This window comes from Jaculus jaculus, chromosome 17, assembly GCF_020740685.1.
Source record: "Jaculus jaculus isolate mJacJac1 chromosome 17, mJacJac1.mat.Y.cur, whole genome shotgun sequence".
Classification (NCBI taxonomy): domain Eukaryota; kingdom Metazoa; phylum Chordata; class Mammalia; order Rodentia; family Dipodidae; genus Jaculus; species Jaculus jaculus.
Genome location: NC_059118.1, coordinates 31,522,675 through 31,542,059, shown reverse-complemented (window position 1 = coordinate 31,542,059; position 19,385 = coordinate 31,522,675). Strand labels below are relative to the sequence as shown.

General features: G+C 46.2%; 1 protein-coding gene across 1 annotated transcript in view; it reads right to left on the bottom strand.

Moving 5' to 3' along the window:
- The window catches only part of Clstn2 (calsyntenin 2), a 660,628-nt gene that overhangs the window by 96,709 nt on the left and 544,534 nt on the right, over positions 1–19,385 (bottom strand). The window contains exons 6-7 of the mRNA XM_045136251.1: positions 9,841–10,026; positions 1,280–1,528 (exon numbers count right to left, since the gene is read on the bottom strand). Of these exons, the coding sequence (XP_044992186.1) occupies positions 1,280–1,528; positions 9,841–10,026 (435 nt within the window). The remainder of the gene's footprint in view (positions 1–1,279; positions 1,529–9,840; positions 10,027–19,385) is intronic.

The following is a 19,385-nucleotide window of genomic DNA, read 5'->3' as shown; positions in this document are numbered from 1 at the left end:
CGGCTGTCTGACAGCAGAGCTCCCAGCTACGGTGTCTCCTTAGCGTTCAACCTGCTGTGGGTTGTCGTTGATTTTGTGTATCTTAACAAAAGTTGTTATTTGAAGTGGGCAATTTTGGAATTATAGCTAATGATAGAGTTCTAAATTTTGTAAAAGATGTCAAAATATTTGTATGTGGGGTATAGTGACAAGAGCATAGGAATTACATTTGTTTAATAATACCTAAATGGCATTCCAGTTCTGATACTTAATGGCTATGTAATTATTTGGGATGAGTTATTTAACTTCCCAGTGGAGGTTTTCTTCTATGTAAGATGGGAAGATCAACAATGGGGTGATGAAATTCTGTGTAGAGATGTGAGAAACTGCTTAGAGCAGCAATAGGTAATAGCAATCACAAATTCCATGTGTCTGGCACTAATCCAAGCCCTTCATGTATACTGAAGTTATTTAAGCTGCAGAAATCACTTACAATGGAGATAATATTATAAGACCGTATAAGGGAGATAGCATTATGGTGCCCATTTGATAGGTTGGGGAAGTAAGGCACCGAGAGGTCAAATACTTTGCTCAATGACACAAATCTAGTAAGTGATGGAGATTGCTTAACTGCTAAACGGTGAAGCACCTTGCCCCAGGTCTAGCATTCTAGAAACATGTAGGACCTGCTAGCTATCAATATTACCTATGGTCATGATTTGCAAAGCACTGCTTTAAGCTTGCAGGGCCTGTTACTGAAAATAAGGTCTTTGGAAGTATTTACATAATATGTTAAAAGCGGAATATCTTTGTTGCAGTAAGGATAAAGATTCTATGCTCACCTTACCTACAACAGCTCTAAAATTCTTCTGTGGACACAAGAGCTCTGAGGAACTCAGCTTGAAGACCACTGATTCCTATTTTGTTGTTGTTGTTTTTTTGAAGTAGGGTCTCACTCTAGCCCAAGCTGACCTGGAATTCACTATGTAGTCTCAGGGTGGCCTCAAACTCACAGCAATCCTCCTACCTCTGCCTCCTGAGTCCTGGGATTAAAGGCATGCACCACCTCACCCAGCTCCTGATTCCAATTTTTGCATTTTTTTTTCTGTTTGTACCTTTCCTTTCCATCTTTTCCTATTCTTGGTTTGCCTGAAGCCCAGGAAATCAGCAGACCAGAATATATTCACAGGACCTTCCTCATGTACTTGCTTTTTTATACATCATCCATGGCTTTTCTGCAACCCTTCATGGCATGTCTGTGCAGTCTGCTGAGAAATAACAGGCCGAACTAAAGACTCACCAGTTTTGTCTGAGTTGCAAAGGATGGTTTCCTTTTCAGCTCTCACACCCGGGCTGGGGCCATGTTTCATCCACATGGTGATGGTGAACTGGTCTGTCAGGTTCTTGGGGACAATCCCATCAGGGATCTTGGCACCCTGCCTGCCATCAAACTTGAAGATCATGTCGCTGCTGTCCACCAGCAATCCTGCAGTCCAGTTGGTGGCTGTGCTGGGAGATGGTAAGAGGTCAATGATACCAGAGGAGGCTCCTGCAGGGGGTGAGGACAGAAAGCACAAAGGGTCACTCCTTAGGAGACAGGTGCTCTCGCCTTGTGCTTTGGCTTCATCAGGATGGAGTTAGTGTGCTTAGCAAAGTCCGAACCTAGCCCTGAGCTAGAGGAATTGGATAAATAATCACCAAAACCTTTCCCCAGCTTCTGAGTTGTTCTGGTCTGCTTAGGGATGCATCAGTAACTTGAAGATAGAAGTGACACAAGGGGCAAGATAGGAAGCAATCAAGTCTTATAGAAGCAAAAACCTGTGGGAGGAGGCCAGCGAGATGGGGCAACCATCAGAGGAGATTTTATTAGCAGGGAGAGCTCCTTGAAGAAGGCCAGGGTTTCATCTGGGTGCACATTTCTTTGGGTGCACATTCCTCTAATGACCTATAAGACATGAAGTGTGCACTGACTGTGTGCTCAGGCTCCCACTATGTCCTAGCCACATGAGGGCGAATCAGAGCCATTGCTCTGGAGGAGCTCAGAGACAAGAGGTTGGCCCAGTTTCATCAGGACTATGTCTGGGAAAAGTTCTAGGTCCTGATTCCATGAGGAGTATGAGCCATGCTGCACCCACCAACCTTTTCTACAACCATTTGTTGAGGCCAAGCAGTAAAACAGGCTATGGAATCAGAAGCCCTTGAATGTGGCAACATGACTGGCTAGCTCTGTGACTGGGAGCAGGCCACGTAGCCTTTCTGCTGACATTTTCTCTCCCCACACTGGGGACAGAGCGGGTGTGAGGTAATGCACTTGAGCTTTGAGTTACACACTCAACGCTCAGTGAGTGCTCACTTGGTGTTAGCTATAATTTTATCATCACCATTGCGGTTTCCGCTACCACATCATTCCAGTCTAGGGCAAGAGAACTTAACGTAAGCCAGTGAGACAGCAGGCAGGGGGTGTCGGCTTTATGGGAGAAGGAGCTGAAGTGGAAGGGAGCAAGCCGCTGGCTTGGCAGAGAAACCGGACACTCGTGTTGGCTAACCCTGGGCTCCCTTCAGAGAGGCTCAGCATCTTTCCGCTTCATATGCACAAGACCCAGCTGACCAGGAAGGAAGGAGGGTCAGGAGCGTCCTGTTAGGTTCAAGTAATAAGAATAGGGACTCTAAGGCATGCCAGGCAGGGCGTGGGGCTGTCTCCTGACAGGACACCCACCAGCTTACTGCAAATGCAAATGTGTTTAGTGGGTGGTCGGTATGGATTATCTGATGTGTGTCAGGATCTTGCCTTCTATACAGTGGAGCATCTCACCTAGAGTTTGGGTTTCAAGGTCAACTATCACAAAAGAAATCTACAGTTGAAATGACCCTTAAAGCTCCCTCAAGAAGGTGTTACATGAGAAACAGACTTCTTTATACATTCAGCCTATCCAAGCTCCCCTCCAGCTTTAGATCAGATCATCAGGTGTGCAATGGTTGGTTTTGCTACATGACAAGTATGATTCCTTAAGCACAGACACTCTGCTTAATAGTGAAAGTAAGAGCTGCAAATATCTCCACTCATGCTTATCCAGGGAAATGTGGACAGAACTGATGACATTATTTACATGGCTGTCTCTTAGGGATTTTTCCTGTTCACACCCCTGGCACATAGTGGGTACTCAGTTACTATTTATAAATGTCCTTCCTCCTACTCATTGTCTCCTTAAGCTGCTCTGAAAACTCACCCAGTGCTTGGTGCCCACCCAACGTTTTGTCCATGTCTCACAGCTAGTTCCATATCTATTCTCATCTCACAGTACTAGCTCCTTGACTGCTATTACTCATCTTAAAAATTAGCTCATGCTAATGTTTTGCCCTCCTTAGATAGCATCTCCTACAGGTATTGGTAAGGGAGACATTGCTCAAAGTAGCAGCAGGTAGGGATTAATGGGTGGTTTAGGAATGGAAGATTCATAGCACTTTGGAAAGTTTATTTTTCTATCACACATCACAACAGGATCTTTTGTTAATAAGTGCACTGCATCTGACTCCAAGATTTGTCTAGTATAGATGCAGCCAAGCCAGTGATTGTGGCACACACAATTGGTTCCTGAAACCTGAGGTGACCATAGAAATGCAGGCTGACAATTCAGGGTTTGGACTTCTAATTCAAGATGATGAAGCCAGCATGGCCTGGCTGAGCCCACTGCAGAGGTGTGAGCATGGCATTTACAGGGGCCAGTTCTCCCATCAACAGACTAGCCAGGGTGCCACATAGGGGACCCAGGGTGAAGCTGGAAATGACAGGGTCTTTCTACCAATGCTTGGCTATGCCTGTACGATTCACACTGTAGTTAATACTTTAGACTAGCAAAGGAGCCAAGTGAAAATTTACCTCAAAACAGGTAGGGAGAATGTGGTAGTTTGAATGTGATGGGGCAAATATATGGCCCCACAGACACAGGTGTTTTATTAAAATTAAACACATAACTTGGGTTTCTGGCCATCCAGCTGAAGGAGGTACCACTAGGACAGATTCTGAAGTCCAGCCCTAAGATATGTTTGGGGACAGATCTGAATTACAGCCCAGAGGTGTGGAGAGATCAGTTTGAACTCTGGTGGTTTGTGCTTGCTGTTTTGTGGTATTGGCTGTTGTTGATTCCCCTCTGCTTGTACTTGTGAAAGGGAGCCAGTTTCTTCTACTATGGACGGTGTTCCCCTGGACTCTGTAAGCCTGAAATAAACCCCTTCCTCCCATAAGCTGTGGCTACTTTGATGTTCATCCCAGCAATTTAGAAGAGATTATGAGAATGAGAGAGAAAGAGGCAGAAAGAACACTAGTATGGTGTAATGGAAGAGACATGAAACAAAGGTTGGGAAGCAAAATGGGTTGCAGTGTATCCCAGTTCTGGTCAAGGATATTTTTCAGACAACTGGATTTATAGAAGTTTGGTATTTTTTTGAATAGTTTTACTTTTCTTTTCTCTAGAAACTTTATTAGGTAGTGAGTTCAAGTACCAAGAACGGGGAGTCTAAGGTGTGCCACGTGGTGTCTGGGGCTGTCTCCTGGTAGGACCCCTGCCCGGTCACTGTAAACACTAATGGGTTTACTACATTAATGCATTTAATATATTAAACCCATGAGACCTGAATTAATTAACTGCTTATATGTTTCTTCCTCATTACTTGTCCATGTGGTGAACACCACCAATACTCCTGTTTTCAGATAAGATCCCCGAGGCTGAGGGGGATCAAGGTTGTGTGTGGACCCACCATGGAGGCCTTCCAGCTCTGAAGCCCAGACTTCCCACTGCACCACCTCCGTGAAACTGAAGGGAGCTTTGGTAAGTTCTTGGACATTTAGCAAGTGCAGCAGCTCAGGGTCAGGAAAGGGGACATGATTATGCCAGGAATGCATAAGCACCTAGCTGGCTAGAGATGTGTGTAGCTCTGACACCAGTAGAGTCCAGAGACCAGCCAGCTGAGTTGCAAAGCACAGCTTAGTCCCATGGAATCCCTCTTCTCATATAGGGGGCTGTTCCCAGAGAGACCACTGAGGGCAACAGATACGCTGGCGAGGCCTTCCAAACGTGTGGCGCTCTGAGGTCTGCCCTATGGAGGAGGCCACCCTCCCTGTTCTGCAGATGTTGCCTGCTGGAAAGCATGATGCTGCATTTAACCAGATGGTGCCAGCTTCCATGAACTTAACAGACTTTATTTCATTTCTTGGTGCATTTAAACAAACTGAGAAAGATTTACTTCCTCCTAGAATTCTCCTCTCTCTTCTCCCTAAGGGGCCCCACGGGAAACAGTGGTAAACATAATGCATCACTTGCAGAGGTGGTGCGGCCTCATGGGCACATCACAGCGTATGTAAGCCGCTCCTTTGGAACCCTCCGTGATGGTCTCTGGAGCTGCCAGATGCTGAGAATTCTTGTTCCTTTGGCATGTAGTAACTACAGCATCAGCGATGGGAGCCCTAAACCAGAGATGGGGTCTGATTCCAGGTCCTTGGTCTCTACCAGGGCGGGGAAGCCACTTTGTGGCAGCAGACAGAGACAGGGGAGGGTCAGGAAGATGTCTGGATACAAGACAGTATAAGAATTCAAATGGGGCCTGGGGGTGGTAGTCACTGCTGGAATTTTGTTTAAGGATCTTTATTCACCTCTGGGTGGCCTTGGCATGGGCAATGCAAGGTGCTTGGCATTTCAGAGTGGACCTGTTGCAAGGTTGATGGGCCTAGGGCCCTCAACATATGCTACAGGACATGGGAAGGGGTAGAGGTAAGTGGGGGTGGGGGGGAACTCATGTCATTAAGGACTGGAGCTCATTCATACAATGCTCTCTGCATGGAAAAGACTTTGGTAAGCTAAGAGATGCATAATATCAACTCCACATCATTCCAATAGATGTTTATATAACAATTAAGCTAATTTGACCATAGGAAGTACTTGATTTTAATAGAATGCTTATATACTATGGCCTTTCCTTCAACAGAACCTGTCCTGACAGCTCATGACTTAGAAACAAAACAATCCCCTGACATTGTGTGCAGGAGGTACTGATCAGCTGCCAAGAGCCCTGTGATCTCCCTGAGGAATGCCCCTGACCTGTGTGTTTCAAAGGGCATATACACCACAAAGTACTTTTTTATTTCCTATAATGTATAGTGGCATGAGGTCATTGAAGAGGTCCTTTTCTTGGGCTGCTGCTAATGCCAAATTTGATTTGGCTGAGAGGTCTGGCTGAAGTCTTCCTCTTGTTATTTCATACTCCACATAGAGCAATGATACCTCATGTTTGGAAAGCCCAATAATGAGTTGGCGGGCCCTTTACCTCAGTCCCTGATGTTGGATGAGGTGATAAGCAGGTGGCCGCCATCTCTAAGAAACCTGGTTTGTTGAAGCCAGGGAGATGGGGGACCTGATATGTCTGGCCAACAAGCTGAAGGGGTCATAGTTCGGGAGACTCCATTACTTGTGTGCAAGACAAAATGGAAAATGTGTGGAAATCCCAGAAAGCAATATGCCTGGCGTCTAGTGCTTCTGTAGGCCCATCTCAAGTGCTGCTCATCTGTGCAGATACTTCTTGACAGCTGGCCTGACGTCAGCTCCTTACTTCCTTCCCCATAAGCAGGTTTCTCTCCCTAGCCCTTGTGGAGCTGACGCTGTGGGAAGTGGAAGTAGGCAGGCAAGGTCCAGACTTCTATGGGTGCAGGTCTGGCTGGGTCACTGCCCAATACAGAGAAGGCTTCAGAACTCCAGCTTCCACAGAAGCGCAACATGGGACTAAGCCTGGTATGTCTGGGGACAGGTGTCTAGAGATGGCAGGTAGTGCTTGGGAGGGGAAAGGAGAGAGCAACTTAGTAGCAGTAAACATGAGAAGACTTAGGGTTGAAATGGATTTAAAAAAAAAAAAAACAAAACAGGCAGAGGGACCAAAGTGTGAGGCAGGACCTCATGATGAAACTGGCTGTAGTGGTGGTTCTGAAAGGTGGGGGCAGATTCTTGGAAGGATTGAAAGGCAGGCTAGGATGTGGTATCGTACAGGTGACTTTAATCATGTCCCCTAAATTTGCCCTAGCTCCTGGATTCCTGGCTTTAGTTAGTGGCACTATCTTCTGGTTAAACATTCATGCCATATGCCTTAGGTGCCTTATCCCTGCCTCCCAAAAGCTTATCAGTCATTGAATCTTGCTGATTTTGCCTCTTAACTCTGTCTTAACTTCATCCCTACTGCCACTCCCTTGGTTCAGAACTCATTATTCCTTGCTTAGACTATGTAATAACATCGTAATTGGCTTCCCTGTTTCCCTCCAAAGTCAATAAAGGTTTGTAGGATGAAAAATGCATGAATGCTGAGGCTTAAAGTGTCGTGGCAGCTCTCTAGTTGGAAGGCCTGGCAAGAAGCCTTTCTATCATCTACTGAAAGCACAGTAGGACCCACAGTGCCCACAGGACCAGCCTCTGTGTCAAGTGTGACCTGATCCGTTTCCCTTGGAATTGGAGAAGGCTTATGTTTGGTTTTTGTCCTGCATCTCTGCCCTCTCCACCAGGGCAATCAGGAGCCAGCCTTCTGACATGAAGCAGGACATGCCAGGCCACCATGGTTACTGAGTAAGGGCTCCTATATCAGTGGTAGGCAATCTACCCGGAAGGTGGCCAAAGAGAAACCAGGCTTCTCTCATTCTAAGAGCAGCAACCAGTAGAGGAAGCCATACTGAGGGAGGCTATCTTCCTAGCTGAGTTAACCTGTCTATTGGCTGGCAGCCCAGGTGGAGTGAGCTGCTAACACAGTACAAGTAATTTTGCTCTGAATTTTCTCCCCTCAGAGTGTCCTTCTCACTTTCTACATGTGTCATCTTCTCCCAGCAGCATTCAAAATCCAGTCCCAAGCATGTGCCCTTGAGCCCACCCAAGCTTTAACAAGCTGATCCATCATATCCTTCTCCTCAGAGGCATTCAGGAAATGACCCTAACACACAGTGGTGTGGGGTCAAGTTAACTTATACTCCAGGTACATGAGAAGGAAATGGAATATTCAGATGTGAAGGTGATCTGGCGGCAACATCTGTCACCCCAATGATCATCAGGATTGATTGAGTGATCTGGATGGCTAAGCGGATGGACCCTTCCTCCCTCACTGCCCCATGTGCCTCCCTCCCAAAGCCATGCACTGAGCTCAAGAGGATGACCTTCCCCAAACAGAGGAGGACTAGTCTGTGGTCAAGGGTATATGAGTAGCTGTGCTCCCCTGATAGAACCTCCAAACAAGCTATCAGAATGGGATGTTCATTCAAGTAAAGAGGTCATTTTAGGGGGTTTCTACAAACCAGAGGAGAGGGGAGGACTTGAGACATCTTCTGAATCTTGTAGATCCCATATATCCATTCTTGCTGGAGCTGTTGGCAATACTGTTTCCCCTCAATCTAATGCACTATTACAGAGGGTCTGTATTACCATAGTCCCTCCCTGCTAGCCTGGTGGCATGATTAACAACATGGTGACACAAAAGCAGGGCTTGTTTCAGTTTAAATGTTTTACTCGGTTCTTCAGGAAGAGCGAATGTAAGTGTATGTGTGTCCTGGTGTGGAAGGAGATAGGGAAGGCAGGATAAGTTGCACTCACGGACCTCCTTTTCCTACTATGTGTAGTCAGTGCTGGTCCTGCTGTAGGAGGAGAGAAGCCCTTCCCTAGCTCCCGTGATGGAGCAGGAGAGTCACATGACACCTGAGCACTGGAGCAATGAGGGAGCAGTGTGCTGTCTGCTGGGACTCATCAACACCATTGAGCAGGTGAGGCCAGCCCCACCTCACGGCATGCTCATCCTCTTCTTCATCAAGCTCACTAGAAAGTTGTATTTTAGCTCTGGGGCCTGGGCGGGCCATGCAGGATACTGAGATAAAGACCCTGTCTTTTGTAGAGGCCTACCTTCAAATTCAGGCTCTGACACTTGTATGCATGAAGTTGAACAAGTCATTTTCACAGTCTAAGCCCCCAGAAGATTCCATCTCTACAACTGAGTGAATAACAGCCTCCCCACAGCGAAGACAAGGGAACTAAGTCAAGCAATGCATGTTAGGAGCTTCACAGGATGCACACAGTAGGTGCTCAATCAAGCCAAGTTTCCTTCATACCCACTCTCCATAGCAAACCCTATCAGCTTGGTTTCCAAATTCCTGGTCTGTCTCCTTTCTGTGACCCTACCTCTCAACCCATTGACGACAAACCTTTTTTGTCTCCATACGTGCTTTTATTTACCCACCTCCACAACCCCCAAGCTCTTCTGCTATAGACAGCTTGGCCCAGCGTTGCCAGGAATGTAACCTGAGGAGTTGTTTAGTTATAGACACTTGGTTTAATGCTTTGCTGTTCCCATGTTAAAAATGCTTAATCACTTTTGAATGAGGGTCCTACATTTCATTTGCACTGGACCTTGAAAACTATGTAGCTGCCTGGTAGGGATGAGTCAAAACCCTTCCCAAGTACCTGCCACCAGTCTGCTATTGTCCGTAGGCACCTGAGTGTCTACGACTAAGCATGACAAAAGAGATGTCCTATGTTACTTGGCTCTGTGCCATATGCTTTGAGACACATTGTGCCCTTTAGTCTTTGTATTATCAGTGAAGAATGAAGATTCTGTCATGCTACTTGCCCAAGGCCACATGAGTAACAAACAGTCTGAATCAGCTACATCAGAGGCCAAAAGCTGAGTCTTTCAACCCTCCTGTCCTACGCAAATGTCCATCCAGGATGCCCAGTGCAGGTGGGGAGGGCTGTCCTTTCAGTATAACAAGGTAAGCTTCATCTGCAGATAACATTTGAAAGCCATTTAAAAAAAAGCCATTAATTTAACAAATGCTGAAAGGGAAAGACTTACCACATAATTTTTGAAGGGATTTCTCAGAATAGGTCTCCCGGTCACATCCCTTGCCAATATAGTTTGTCTGCAGCTCCACAGTGACCTGGAGTGAGGACACAGCTCCATCGCAAGTCTCCAGGTGGATGCTGGGGAACAAGGGCATGCTCCCCGAGCCAGGCTGGTACTCGATTCTTTTGGTCCAGTCTGAATAAGCAAGGAAAAGATTAAATCAGCTATAGTCAATCCTCTAGAACACTTGTTTTGAAAATATGGGTTTGTTCCAATAAATCATTTCCTTCAACAAATATATTAGGTAATAGTTTGAGGATGATGGGAATTTTACATTCCCTCCTTCCCCACTGAGAAATGACAGGTGAATACAGAAAACTGCACCTAGTTGAAGCACATCAGAATATACAATAGACCCACATGTGAACACATCTATCAGGATCTCAGGTCACGATATGTTATGGAAGAAGCAGAATGAGCCACAGCATTCAAAAAACGTCACTGCCGATACAGAAGAAGGTAGGAAGTGAAACATTATAACCATCTTATATAAGTTGTACAATAAGAATACAGCACTTGACCTTGAGCTCTGACGTTGGCTGCGGAAGTGGATGTAAGAAGAGTTGCAGCTGGGGTGTCATTGTGAAGAGTGGGAAGAGTCTCTGAAAGGATGGGAAGTTTAACTGCAGGTGCGGATGGCTGGATGGCTTCACCTGCACCGGCAAACATCAAGTCTGTTCAAAGTCAAGTGCCATGTTTATTGTAGGATCTGTAGAGAACTGTCACAGTTTTCTCCTTTTTCCTTTCATATGTGTTACCAGTGGCATTTTAGAATGTTTTATCCTACTTCATTTTTGCCTTTTTGTCTCACATGGTGATATATATATATATATATATATATATATATATATATATATATATATATATATATACATAATTTTAAAGCAAAAGGGAGCATGGTCCTTCAAGGATTCTGTGAAATGACAAGGGAGGGTGCAAGGATTCTCAAACATGAAAAACGGACTCGCTGAATAGGGCTGATGATCTTGTCATTGCTTTCCAGCGGAAGAATAATTGTGAGGCGATAAAACATTGGCGAGAAGCAGACTCACCTGCAAGATGGCACAGCGGAAGAACAGAGCAATCAGGAAAGATAAACACCAAGAGGGAACAAGCACACAGGGAACTGATCGGTGCAGAAAAAGCAGCCATTAAAAGTCAGAGCCATCCGGCGATGCTCCCGGAGAAGGATAATGTGCGCTTACTGACGACAGCCAGCACCCCACACGCGGCAAGGACACAAATCTGGGAGGCTGCACAACCAACCTCAGCCAGACTTGCACATAGACATGTGAGTGGAGGCACCAAGGAATGAGGGCTACTGGTGCAATGAGACGGAAAGTCCCCAGTGTTTGTCAGGTAGACCATTGCTAGATGGTACCCCTTTGCCAAGAAGAAATGAAGATCTGTGAAACGGCTGTCTCTCCCACCTGTGAAAACCTCAGAAAGTCCTGTCTTTGCGGGGCTGTGTCAGTCTGTAACCCTGCAAGTCTGTAGTGGGCCCCTGGCCCCTATTAAAGTGATTGTAGTGTTATGGGAAAGGCTGGGTTTAAGGGCTAGCAGGGAGCTTCCCACGATGAGCAGCCATTGGTTTGGGGTTCCTGTATGCCTCACTCTGTTTAGGGCACCAAGAATGCAGCAGTGAGCCGTCAGGAGCCAAGAGAGGCAGGTCTGCATAAGCTTGTGCTGTGCTGGCTGGCAGGAGTTGATCCAGATGTGGAGCCTTTAGATAGGGAGTTCACATGTGAGCTGAGGCGTGAACGCCGAGGACTAATGTGCTCTGAAGTGCCCCAGAGAAGCAGACTTGAAGCAGAGACCGAAAGGATCTTGGCTTGATTGTAAAGTCAGGAGGTTTGGGGGCAAATTATGAAGGCCTTCAAGCCCTAGGTACCTCATTAGTGTAACAGGCTTTACAGAGCTGGAAGAGGTGACATTGTGTACCTACTACTGTAGGATCTGGATTGTGTTGTTCATTGGTGAGCAAAGGGGCAATGCTTGCCTGTCCCAGAATCTTGCCATGTCATAGATGATTGTATTTGGATTTAGCTTGGAGACTTCATGGTGAGCAGCTAGCTTGGACAGGGCTTTTCCAGAGGATGTCATAAGCCGAGTTTCTATAGTGTGGTTGTGAGCAACTCCCAAACATCCAAACACACAAGGATTATAGTTTCCCGGAGCTGACTCTGAACTAGTTTCTGTAGGGCCAGTTCATGAAGCCCACTGCAGCCCCAGGTCCAAAGTCCCCTGTTCAATCCTAAGGACAGACCACCGGAGCAAAGGGAAGGAGGGCTTTCTGTCAGCGGCATCATCTGAAAGCTACAGTGCCATAAGAGGCACTCCATATCCAGCCAGCCACGTAGTGTCCCAGGGACAAAATAGTTCATGCCACTGTGCATTTGATCATGCTGTTTCTTCTACAAGGAGCTCTCTTTCCATCTCCTTCCCCTTGTCACCTACTCTATACATCCTTTCAACATTTCTCCACTGTAGGTAGACACTGTGTCTCCATGGTGACCTTCACAGAGCTCTCCACATTAGACTTCAACATCTGTATGCTCAGCATTACAGTGACTGAATCTTCACCATGTTATAGGTACCTGGCCCAAAGGTGATGCTTGCTACAAGGTGCTATGAGTAAGCTGTCATAGTGAGACTACCCTTCTGTGGCCTATGTCCCTCAGTAACCGTGAACTCCTGAAGAGCAGGGATTGTAACGTCTGGTTGTGAGTCCTTCGTGGCTGGTCCCTAGTGCAGGAAATGTTTGCCAGGCAGATGCAGCGGGGACCAGACACCTCACCTTGTCCAAGACCTTGGTTTTGAACCTCTTATCACATCTAAACCTGTCTGCGGCTTCCCTGCTGCTACCCCTGTTTTGTCTTCAGTCCTCCAGAACCATCCATCCCCACAGCAGTAAAGGACGTTTGCTTCTCTGTTCTTACCAAGGCAATTAGTCCAAAGCTGCAGATGGATGAGTATGGTTCCGTAACAAGAAACCTTACCTAGGGGAAGGCCTACCTCCCTTCCTGCTGGCGCCCTCCTTCTCTTTAGGGATGTAAGTGGTTTTGTTCCAGGAGTCTTGGTGTGCGCTTTAGTAAAGCCCTCCCCTGCTACTGCTGCAGCTCTGGTCAACACCCTGAACACTCTGGAAAACACCCAAGACACTTTCAGTATTGACTCCACTTGTGCTGTGTGGTCTGCTGCCATCTCTTTCTGCCTTAGATATTTTTGTGGCTATTTCTATTGGGAAATCGTGCTTAAATCTATTGGGTATAGTGCAATAAACAAGTCATGATGGAAAGCCCATGCCAGCACAGTGCCCCAAAAGCTACTCTGCTCAGGCCACACCCAGGCTGGGCCCTCTTTGGCCATGGAGAGAAATTGAAGCAGTTTAGGGGTGACAGGACCCCAAAGCAGATAGCTTTCTCTTAGCTAAACACAGGAATTGTCCTAGGGCCTGTAGGGGGAAATCTAGGACGTATACTTTGCCACAGGTTAGAAATGGCAAAAGAGTCTGGCCTCACCTCATCTCTGCCCCACAGGGAGAAAGGCTGTCCTACAGAATTAAGGCTTCTGGAACAATTTCCCTTTTCCAGAAACCCTGATCTCAGACACCTGATGTCAGGACTAATTGGCTAGACCAGCTGCCCATGAACAAGGCTCAATAAAAAGAAAATCTCAGCCTGAGGCCTGAGGTGGGCTTTTCAAACCTCCTCTTACCCTTCCTTGTCTTAAGTTCTGGGCGTCGTGAACCCCATCTTGCCTCTTGGACAAGAGCCATGTCTTCTTTCCGTCCCTTAAGCTTCCCTCCTCTTAAAGCTCTCCCTCCTAAAGCTCTAAGCTATAATAAAATGTTTCTGAACTGTATGTTCTGTCTGTGCATTCATTCTTTGAATTCATAAAACAAGAATCTAGAGACACCCCCAAATTACCAGTGCGCTGGAATAGCATCTAGGTAGCAAGAAAGCCCCAAGTTCCCATTTCCCGGTATGAAAGGGCTTTAGGAGCAGCAAACCGCCACTTGCTTTGGTGACCTCACAAGGCTTGTTTAGGAGGGTTATGAGGAACAGGCAAAATTGCCACTATATTGTTAAAGAAATCGATGAAGCTTTCTGAGCAGTGTCCTTGAGAGAGTAGAAGGCTTATACAAACATCTACTTTTCCCCAGAGGAGTCTGGGTAGGGCATGAGAGAGCAAAAGGCACGTCATCATGTTCAGCCTTTGCCACATGAAATATCTGTCTCGCTTTCTGGAGGGTGAGAGAACATGGTGTGTGAAAGAAAGGCCTTTACATTGAGCACACCTGGGTGTTCCTCTCAGCCCTACCACGGGCTGTGTAACCTTGAACAACCCTCCCAGAGTCTCAATTGTTTCTGTCAATTTGTATCAACTACCCAGACTTTTGAGAGAGGGGACTGAAAACAGGGTCATTTCAGCACCAAACACCATGGGCATGTTCCATAGATAGAATGCTGTTAAATCATCACTTGTTAAAAACAGTTCAGGGAGTTATTATTAGTCACTTTCAAGACACCGAGCACTTTTACGTCTTCCCTTTCATGTAATGTTGCTGGGCTTCGTGAGGGGATATTATCTTAATTGCACAAATGTTGAAGCCCTGGCTGAGGGTTGGTGTGACTTGCCCAGGGTCACACAGTTCTTTTGCACAAGGTCTCCACAGAGACTGGGGATTTGACAGAACCAACACTGTCATTTTTACAGATTTACTTTTGAGCATTCAATTTATACTGATTTTGCTTAAAGGGATAATCCTGCTGTTGGCAAAGGCATAAGAAGTGCCGTGGGTCTCAGTGCTGTCTGACCTTGAGGCAGCTGGTGGGGGGGGTGGTGGAGTTTGCTCTGACACTGGAGACTGGAGAGATTTGGACTTGAATCTCCACTTCTTCCAGAGTAGTCATGTGACCTTGGCAAAGTCATTGTCATGTCTTAGCCTCTATTGCCTCCTCTGAGATATTTCCATCTGCTCCTGAGCTGGTTATGAGCCTTGCAGGAGATAATGCAGGCTAAGGGCCCAACCCAGGGTCCTTCCCCTGCAGCTTCAGTAAGAACACTCCACTCCTGGACTCATAAGCTTCCCAAACGTCTCTGAGCTGTTCTGCTTGGAAAGAAAAGCTTGGAGTCTATAAAAGGCCTAGGGACTAGTTTATGAATTGTGATTCAATTTTTTTTTTCTTAAGTGATCAGAAAGGAAGCAGACTGGACTGCCTACTGTTTTAATAATCAGGTTGAAATTACCCTGCCAGTATTCCTAAGAAAGCTAACATTGGAATGCCATCGGGACTTAAACACCTTTTTCGTGGATTAAGGATTTAGAAACATGATGATTTTATTATCATTCCTGCTAAATTTGGGGAATATATTCTTTCTTATCAGGAGAATATTAAACACTTGGAACTCTCATATTAGATAGCTAGAGGTGAAATTAAAAACTAATATGAGAGTTCCAGAAAGCACAAGCTTTTGTAATTGAAGACATCCAAATCTATTGATCCAACTCAGAAGTGTTGCAGAGCACGAATGGGAGATACGCTGGCCTTGGAGCTCCTTTCCCTGGCTGTGCATGCCCAAGGACCTTAGCTTGACCCAAGCTCAGCTTTCAGCAGCTGAAGACAAAGTAGGTTCCCTGGGAAACTGCTGGATCCCCACACAGAGTGCTACATACTAGGATACTGGGGGTGGGAGATGAAGAGGGATTTCCTGCACAGAAATTATTCAGGCATCTGACACTGTCACAAGGCCCTGCAAACACCAACCACTTGATGTCATTCAGTGCTTTCTCTAAGGGATGGTAGCTTGGCTTTGGGCACTAAGGGTGTTTCCTTCCTGCCAGAAGAAGTTAACACGGTACCTTGGCTCAGCAGTGGCCATACAGAGCATCTGGGGTAGGGCAGTGGGCAAGGAAGGAGATGGGCTTTAGATGTTTAAGTGGAAGCCACAGGGTGAATTCTGGGTAAGAGATTTCAATTTCACCTCAGGGTCATGGAAGAGTTATAAATATGTGCTTAGTGAGAGCATGAAATATCAGACTGGGTTTTGGAATGATCACTTGAGTGCTGGGTTAGGTCAGGGGTTCGCTTTCAGAATAGCAGAGCTGCCCCATGATCAATCAGTCCAGGGTGTCACCTCTGACAGAGGCAATATAGTAACCGCGATCCAGTACATTCTCAATGCTAACTCTCCATGTAGACAGACTCAGATTTGCACTTGGATGTTGGGTCTTTGGTAAATCTCTGTGGGAGGGTCTTGGGTACCTGGATTGAGTTGAGTCAAGGCCAGAAGGCAGCTCTGGGCTGGATGGCCAGGACCACGAGTGTTGGGCAGGAAGAAGGTTCTTCACATGGACAAGACAGACTCTTCTAAGGCCTTTGTGAGGGAGTGGCAAAAGCTGACTTTGGAGCTCCTCATCTCGGTCCTTCCCTTGAGGCTGGTTTCCTTAGCATCTGAGCCCAACTCTGGGTAGGGCTAAGGTGACAGGTTCAGAGTGAGCAGCTGGATCCTGGGTGCAGCCCATGCCTCCTCTGCTTACCGTCGCTGATCACTGGGAGGCTACTTGACCTTTCTTTGCCTCAGTTTCCTTACCTGCAAAGTGGGGAATAACTGCACCTCAAGTTCTTGTGGCTCTTAACTGAGATGGTGCCTAAGACACACAGCAACATGCCTGGTACCCAGTGAATGCACAAAAAATATGGGCTGTTGTAATTAAGCTTCAAATGTTGGCTTCTTCCCATGAATCTGTGGGGAATCTAAAGGTGAGCTCTTCCATCCTTGAGGGAGAAGCTGCTTGCAGGCCAAGTCCTAACAGCTCTGTAAACAGGGAATATGAGCCCTCTCCTATGGGCCAGGAAAATGGACTGGCCAGGAGTTCCACAGCCAGTCAGCAGCTGTTACTACACCAGGCTGGTTCAACTCCTAAGCCCAACTTGAAAACACATTTGCTTTTATGAACTCATTTTCTTTTCACACTTCCTCAGCCACTGTCCTAAGTTATGCTCAGCTGGAAGGAGGCAGGGATCACTGATGAGCCTGAGTGGTAGAAGGACATGTGGTCTGAGCATGCTCCCTCTCAGAAGACCCTGCACCTGGCTGGTTGCTCGGTTGTCACTGTCTTGAAATTCCTAATGACATCAAAACCAAGAGCCACTGTTTTCTATTGCACATCAGGACCCACAAATGATGCAGTTGGTCCTCTCTGCCAGCTGAGTTACACTGGGCATATTCCTTAACCTTACTGAGCTTCTTTGCAGAGTGGGGGTACCAGTTAGCTGTCCCAAAGGGAAGCCACAGCACATAAACTGCCAAGAACCAGGACACTCAAGTCAGTCACGTGACCACTGCTCTGCGATTTCTTATCCCATCCTCACGAAAAGTGGTTTTTATCTCTGTAAGAGTTTGTGTATTTACGCACACACCTACTTCAGACTTGGTTATAGGGTTTCTATGAGGTAATGAATGTAAGCCATTTAGCCCTGGGGCTGACATGCATACATTTTGAGCATTAAATTATTTGCCTTTCTCTTTTCCAATTAAAAACAATTACACACAGGCATCACATAGGAAGAAACACAGCACAAACTCCCTGAACTCAATTACAAATGTAAGGACTTCCCTCTCTTTCTTTATGACTGACCCTTTTCCACTTACTATATTTTATTTTTATAACAGCATTTTATTGCCTTTTAATTCCTACTAAAAGCGATAATTAACTACAAGAGCAGAGTTGGGAGGCATCGGGATCTCATGGCCACATCCTTGTTTACCTGGGGTAACGCTCCGGCTCTTCCCTCGGCCTGCGCTCAGCCTTGCCCTGCCTTCAGCCCTCCCCTCCCATGTGGCTCTTCAAGGGAGGACTTCTCAGTTTTATCTCGAAGGAGAACCTGCCTTACCCCTACCTCAGCCTCTACATTCCAAGAAAGAATTATTTACATATTGTATTATGTCCCAGCCTGATTCTGGAATATGATTTGCATGTGACACACATAACAAGTGCTCAATACTTATCTATAAAATAAGCGAGTCCCTTACTGTCCCTTACAGGATAGCATACTTTGCCTAGATCACATCCATCTAGCTCCCAGGTAGATCTTTAATGGTCCATTGTTCACCATTAAAATGAAAAGGATTCAAGATATGGTTGGTATGTGCATGCACGTGTGCATGCGTGCGTGCGTGCGTGTGTGCGTGCAAGCATGCCTGAGTTTGAATGGCTATGGGTGAATGTATATATTGAAATTACTCTTAAAAATGACCTCAGTTTAAGAAAAAAAACCTATGCACTTTTTGCTCTTTTAGTTTGTATAAATATACCCAATAAATATAAAATAAATGACTCAAAATGTGCCCTCAAGTTTATCTTATCCATCTCGTTTTCTAGGTTGGTAACAGAGGAGATATTGCTTTGTCCCTGATCAACACCATGATTCCTGGTTCCTCTTCCAGGCTCATTCTGGCAGCCTACGAGCAGACAACTTCCTGCCCCATAGCTCTCACAGAAGCCAGGCGTACCTCAGGCTTTCTTCCCTGGCCCATTACTGCCAAGCAGGAGAGCTAGTGCCACAGTCAGGAAATGCCAAAGGGGCTTTCTGGGTAGACTTGGGAAATGTCCCATGACTACTCCATTTGTGGAGAGTGAGGACAAGTACATACTCCAAGACAGGCTGCTCACTCACTCTGCACTGTGGCCCACGTCCCTCGCCTGCTTGCTACATACAGTTCTGATATAGATATGGATATGGATATGGATATAGATATATGATCTCCACACACAGGTGTAGCCTCTGCCAAGTCTAGAGTGACCACGTGGACACTTCAGTAGTAGCTTCACAGAGTACTTTCATGTCTATTGAATCTAATAACAATAAAAGATTGGGTTTAGCTCTTTGCTATTTATTTCAATTTTAAAGAAATTTGTTTCTCTTATAGCTTCACAACATATTAATCTATATTTGACTAGGGAAAACCTTGGCCCTCCACCACTGGTAAATTTAGAAGCTCTGTTTTAAATAATACCCTATCAAAAGTATTTCTTAAAACCCACTTCTAGAGCCTTCATCTCCAGGGGCAGTACTTCAGAGACTGCAGTGGGGTATCATGTTTATTCAAAGGGTCAGCAGGATCTTCCACCTCTAAGCTTTAGATGGCTCGTAAGGCCACGGGCCTACTCCAGCCTTACAACCATCATCACTTCTCACCTGGACCACTTGCCATAACAGCCTCCTACCTACCCTCTCTTTGTCCCTCTAATCTATGCTAGTCATGATTGCCCAACTCCCACGCTTCCAATTACTCATGAATAAAGAGGTTTCTTTTAGGAAGCTCAGAGCCTGTGCCAAGGTCATAAGCAAGACCAAGATCCTGACCTCAGGAAATGGGCACTTCTAGAAGTTCTGGAATTGGGTTGGCAATGGTGTGGGTAGAAGGGTGTGGTCAAGTAGGATTTGGGTAGGGCTGGGAGATCAGGATCATAATGAAGACAGATT